General features: G+C 41.8%; 1 protein-coding gene across 2 annotated transcripts in view; it reads left to right on the forward strand.

Moving 5' to 3' along the window:
• Nucleotides 1-5,737, forward strand: part of ZNF823 (zinc finger protein 823) — a 17,523-nt gene extending 11,786 nt beyond the window's left edge. The window contains exons 2-4 of one of the 2 annotated variants that reach the window (XM_030820749.1): nt 1,676-1,802; nt 2,749-2,809; nt 3,658-5,737. In XM_030820749.1, the coding sequence (XP_030676609.1) occupies nt 1,676-1,802; nt 2,749-2,809; nt 3,658-5,299 (1,830 nt within the window). In that variant the 3' untranslated portion in view covers nt 5,300-5,737. Of the gene's footprint in view, nt 1-1,352; nt 1,803-2,748; nt 2,810-3,657 lie in introns of those variants that run through there. The other variant, XM_030820748.1, reaches the window with a different exon arrangement.
• Nucleotides 5,738-6,000: the final 263 nt, after the last annotated feature.

Consider the following 6,000-nt stretch of genomic DNA (forward strand, 5'->3'; position numbering starts at 1 on the left):
TTTTTATTAGTCTTTTGTCATGCTTAACTACATTTGGTCTAGAGGAAACCAGTTGCCAGGTTCCAAATGTTCTCTCTTAGTGTAATTGCATAGGATGGGCTAAATATCCTATGTAACAAGTTGCAACCAAACACGTGAAACGTTAGCTACTAGGGTCCCCCAGTATCGATCCAGTGTCGAGTGTTTCTTCATAACTGTCTTAGTCTGTTTTTTGTTACTTATAACAGGATTACCTGAGCCTGGGTAATTTATTAAAAAAAAAAAACAACACTATTTTTTTATACTTCTGGAGACTGAGAAGCCCAAGGTCAAGGCTTAGCATCTGGTAAGAGCCTCCTTGCTGGTGGAGACTCTGCAGAGTCCCTAGGTGGCACAGGGTATCACATGGCCAGGGGCCCAGTGTTAATTCAGGTCTCTTCCTCTTCTCATAAGGACATTAGGCCTACTCCTGAGATACCCCATTTATTCATTAAGCCATTAATCTATGAATGGATTAGTACATTCCTGAGGTCCAAACCCTCAAGATCCAATCAAGTCTTAAAGCCCCACATTTCATTATTGTCATATTGAGGATGAAGTTTCAGCATGAGTTTTGGAGAGCACAAGCATTCTAACTTGTGCTGTGGCTAACAGGTATTCTGTCTCTGCTGACCATGTAACAAACTTCCAAACTCTCAGAGGGGGAATAGGAGTTAAGTTCAAAAAATATAAATATATATATGTATTTTTTGTTTTTTACTTTTTACTTTTATTGTATTTTTTGAGACAGGATCTCACTCTATTGCTTAGGCTGGAGTACAGTGGCATGATCACGGCTCACTGCAGCCCCAACCTCCTGGGCTTGGGTGATCCTCTCACCTCAGCATCCTGGGTAGCTGGGACTATAGGCATGCGCCACCACGTCTTGCTATTTTTTTTGTATTTTTTGTAGAGACAAGGTCTCACCCTGTTGCCCAGGCTGGTCTCAAACTCCTGGGCTTAAGTGATCCACCTGTCTTGGCCTCCCAAAGTGCTGGGATTACAGGCATGAGCCACTGAGTCAGACCTAGTTTTATTTTTTGTTGAGAAAAGTGCTCACTATGTTACCCATGCTGGTCCTAAACTCCTGTTCTTAAGTGATCCTTCCACTTTGGCCCCCAAAGTGACGGGATTGCAGGCCTGAGTCACCATGCCTGGCCCCTATATTTTGCATAAACAGTTTAGGCACACTTAGCTTCTGTTATTATTTACGTTAGTGGGACTCCTTTCTTAATCCGGTGCCTAGACACCATGAAAGATCCAAGTTTGCACACGAGCATTTGTCAAGATATGCAGTTTCAGGACTGGGAGTGGTAATTCTTCTACACAACAGGTAGTTGTACTTTGTCATGACAAGAACTACACAGACCGCTGTAGAAACAGACATCAGGGGTGACGCAGGCAGTAAGACTCACTCACTTAACTCACCAACAAGAGGCAGGTTCCTATTTGACTGTTACTTTACCAAACACATTCAACTAAAGCATCACAATGGCTTTGTGGGAAAAAGTGAGTGTAGACAGAATAAGAGTGGGTTTTCTATGTCATTGAATAAATGCTTGGAAACCACAGCATCATGCAAAGTTTATGCAGTGAGTATGGATTCTCAGTGCTGTCCATCTCAACCTTCCCCCTCTGCACATGTGGGATGTTTCAGGACTCAGTGGCCTTTGAAGATGTGGCTGTGAACTTCACACAAGAGGAGTGGGCTTTGCTGGGTCCATCACAGAAGAGTCTCTACAGAAATGTCATGCAGGAAACCATTAGGAACCTGGACTGTATAGGTAAGGATGACATCATCTCCTCACTTAGTCAATTAGAGACATTCGTTTCCTGGTCATCAATGCTGTTCATGATTTGAAATATGGAAAGGGGATATGGTTGACCCTTGAACAACACAGGGTTTAGAGGTGTCAGCCCCTCAAACAGTCTTACATCCTCTAATAACATTTTTTGTCCCCCACAACTTGACCACTAATAACCTATTGTTGACTGGCCCACTTATTGATAACATAAACATTAGATTAATCCATATGTTGTATGTCATATGTATTACATACTGTACTCTCACAATAAAGTGAGCTAGGGAAGGAAAATGTTGATGAGAATCATAAGAAGAGAAACCAGCTGGGTGTGGTGGCTCACGCCTGTAATCCCAGCACTTTGGGAGGCCGAGGTGGACAGATCACAAGGTCAGGAGATCAAGACCATCCTGGCTGACATGGTGAAACCCCGTCTCTACTAAAAATACAAAAAAAATTAGCCGGGCATGGTGGCGGACACCTGTAGCCCCAGCTACTCGGGAGGCTGAGGCAGGAGAATGGCATGAACCCGGGAGGCAGAGCTTGCAGTGAGCTGAGATCGCACCACTGCACTCCAGCCTCAGCAATAGAGCGAGACTCCGTCTCAAAAAAAAAAAAAAAAAAAAAGATGAGAAACTATATTTAGTATTCATTAAGTGGAAGTAGATCTTCATAAAGGTTTTCACCCTGGTTGTCTTCACACTGAGTGGGCTGAGGAAGGGGAGGGGTTGGTCTTGCTGCCCCAGGGGTAGCAGAGACTGAAGAACATTCATGTATAAGTGGAGCTGTGCAGTTCAAACCTGTGTTGTTGAAGAGTCACGTGTACTTTGGTGAATGAATCACGCATGATTGCAGTACACGTAAAATCTTAGAGTTTTTCTGTAATTTTGTAAACATTTTTAGTGATTTTCCTGGGTCTACCTTTTAGAAATGAAATGGGAGGACCAGAACATTGGAGATCAGTGCCAAAATGCCAGGAGAAATCTAAGGTAATTTGCACTCACAAAAGAAAGCTATGTCCCTGCAGTGGTTCATAGAATAAGAAAATTTTAAAAACAAGCAGAGAAAATGAACAAGCCCAGCTTAAATTTATTCATTCTAATAATTCTTTTTCTGACCAAACACAGTGGCTCACACTTGTAATCCCAGCACTTTGGGAGGCCAAGGTGGGAGGATTACTTGAGCCTAGGAGTTTGAGATCAGCCTAGGCAACATAGTGAGATCCCCATCTCTATAAAAAAAAATTTTCCCCAGGAACATATAGTTAAATGTGACATAGCTATTCAGTCTTTGCAAAATAGTTCCCTTGGAAATGGTATTAAGAATCTCCATGTGGTCCAGGAGCAGTGGCTTACGCCTGTAATCCCAGCACTGTGGGAGGCCAAGGCAGGTGGATCACCTGAGGTCGGGAGTTTGAGACCAGCCTGGCCAACATAGCGAAACCCTGTCTCTACTAAAAATACAAAATTAGCTGGGCGTGGTGGCACATGCCTATAATCCTAGCGACTTGGGAGGCTGAGGCAGGAGAATTGCTTGAACCCAAGAGGCAGAGGTTGCAGTGAGCCAAGATTGTGCCATTGCACTCCAGCCTGGGCAACAAGAGTAAAACTCCATCTTAAAAAAAAAAAAAAAAAGAAAGAAAGAATCTCCATGTGAATATCACGGTTTTGCTAATAGCTGTGATGGGACCATCTTACACAGCACTGTCATTTCACTTCAAACAGGGGATGAAGCCTGTACTTTGCATGATAATGTTACAAATGTAAATCTAGTACTTCAATACATAGAAAATCACTTATAAACATACCTTTAGTAATATATTTCTTATTTGTTACAGAAGTCATACATGTGAAATTAAAGATGACAGTCAATGTGGAGAAACTTTTGGCCAGATTCCAGATAGTATTGTGAACAAGAACACTCCTCGAGTAAATCCATGTGACAGCAGTGAGTGTGGAGAAGTCGTCTTGGGTCATTCATCTCTTAATTGCAACATCAGAGTTGACGCTGGACACAAATCATGTGAGCATCAGGAATATGGAGAGAAGCCATATACACATAAACAACGTGGGAAAGCCATCAGTCATCAGCACTCCTTTCAGACACATGAAAGGCCCCCCTCCGGAAAGAAACCCTTCGATTGTAAAGAATGTGCAAAAACCTTTAGTTCTCTTGGAAACCTCCGAAGACACATGGCGGCACACCATGGAGATGGACCTTATAAATGTAAGTTGTGTGGGAAAGCCTTTGTTTGGCCCAGTTTATTTCATTTGCACGAAAGAACGCACACTGGAGAGAAACCGTATGAATGTAAGCAGTGTTCTAAAGCCTTCCCTTTTTACAGTTCCTATCTAAGACATGAAAGAATCCACACGGGAGAGAAAGCGTATGAATGTAAGCAGTGTTCCAAAGCCTTTCCTGATTATAGTACCTATCTAAGACATGAAAGAACTCACACCGGAGAGAAACCCTATAAATGTACACAATGTGGGAAAGCCTTCAGCTGTTACTATTACACTCGACTACATGAAAGGACTCACACGGGAGAACAACCCTATGCATGTAAGCAATGTGGGAAAACGTTTTATCATCACACAAGCTTTCGAAGACACATGATAAGGCACACTGGAGATGGACCACATAAATGTAAGATATGTGGGAAAGGCTTTGATTGTCCTAGTTCAGTTCGAAATCATGAAACTACTCACACTGGAGAGAAACCCTATGAATGTAAGCAGTGTGGGAAAGTGTTATCTCATAGCTCGAGCTTTCGAAGTCACATGATAACACACACAGGAGATGGACCCCAGAAATGCAAGATATGCGGGAAAGCCTTTGGTTGTCCCAGTTTATTTCAAAGACATGAAAGGACTCACACTGGAGAGAAACCCTATCAATGTAAACAATGTGGTAAAGCCTTCAGTCTTGCCGGTTCCCTTCGAAGACATGAAGCAACTCACACTGGAGTGAAACCCTATAAATGTCAGTGTGGGAAAGCCTTTAGTGATCTCTCTTCTTTTCAAAATCACGAGACAACTCATACTGGAGAGAAGCCATATGAGTGTAAGGAATGTGGGAAAGCATTCAGTTGTTTCAAATACCTTTCTCAACATAAAAGGACCCACACAGTAGAAAAACCTTATGAGTGTAAAACATGTAGGAAAGCCTTCAGTCATTTCAGTAACTTAAAAGTCCATGAAAGGATTCACTCTGGAGAGAAGCCGTATGAATGTAAGGAATGTGGGAAAGCGTTCTCTTGGCTCACTTGCCTTCTACGACATGAAAGAATTCACACTGGAGAGAAACCCTATGAATGTCTACAATGTGGTAAAGCCTTCACTCGTTCCCGTTTCCTTCGAGGACATGAAAAAACTCACACTGGAGAGAAGCTGTATGAATGTAAGGAATGTGGGAAAGCATTGAGTTCTCTCCGTTCCTTGCATAGACATAAAAGGACTCACTGGAAAGATACTCTCTAAATGTATGGAATGTTGGAAAACATTCAGTACTTTAATTTCAGAAACTTGAAAGAGCTCACTTTGGAGATAGACCCTATGAATGTAAACATGGGATAAAGCCTTAAGTAGTTTCAATTTTTTAAATACAGTTATCCCCCAATATATTGCAGGGGATTGGTTCCAGCACCCCCTAAATCCACAGATGCCAAGTCCTCTGTTATATGGCATATTTGCATGTAACCTATGCATATCCTCCAGTATACTGTGTAAATCATCTCTAGATGACTTTTAATACCTCATGCATTATAAAAGCTATGTAAATAGTTGTTTGATTGTATTGTTTAGAGAATCATGCAAGAAAAATAGTCTGTACATGTTCAATGCAGACACAACGATTGCAGGCCCACCTACATAGTATATGTCACCCAGAACATTAAAATTTCTTTGTTTTAACATTCACAGATTGCTTTTGTTTTGTGACCTGAATGAGCATGTTAACACTCATCAAAATCCTGCTTCCCTCTTGATAACCCAAGTATAATGATGATGATGATTGCTGGATGGTGCCTAACATTGTCATGTGTTGTAGCATTATAGATAAGCAATGAGACATCAGACTAACTTGAATCTTGGCAGAATATCAGGATGATCATCAGTGTTGGAAGAACTAGGTTCTGATGCAGATGTTGACTTGTTGGAGGAGGCCAAATAATACTAATGTC

The sequence above is a fragment of the Nomascus leucogenys genome, chromosome 10 (genome assembly GCF_006542625.1).
Source record: "Nomascus leucogenys isolate Asia chromosome 10, Asia_NLE_v1, whole genome shotgun sequence".
Classification (NCBI taxonomy): domain Eukaryota; kingdom Metazoa; phylum Chordata; class Mammalia; order Primates; family Hylobatidae; genus Nomascus; species Nomascus leucogenys.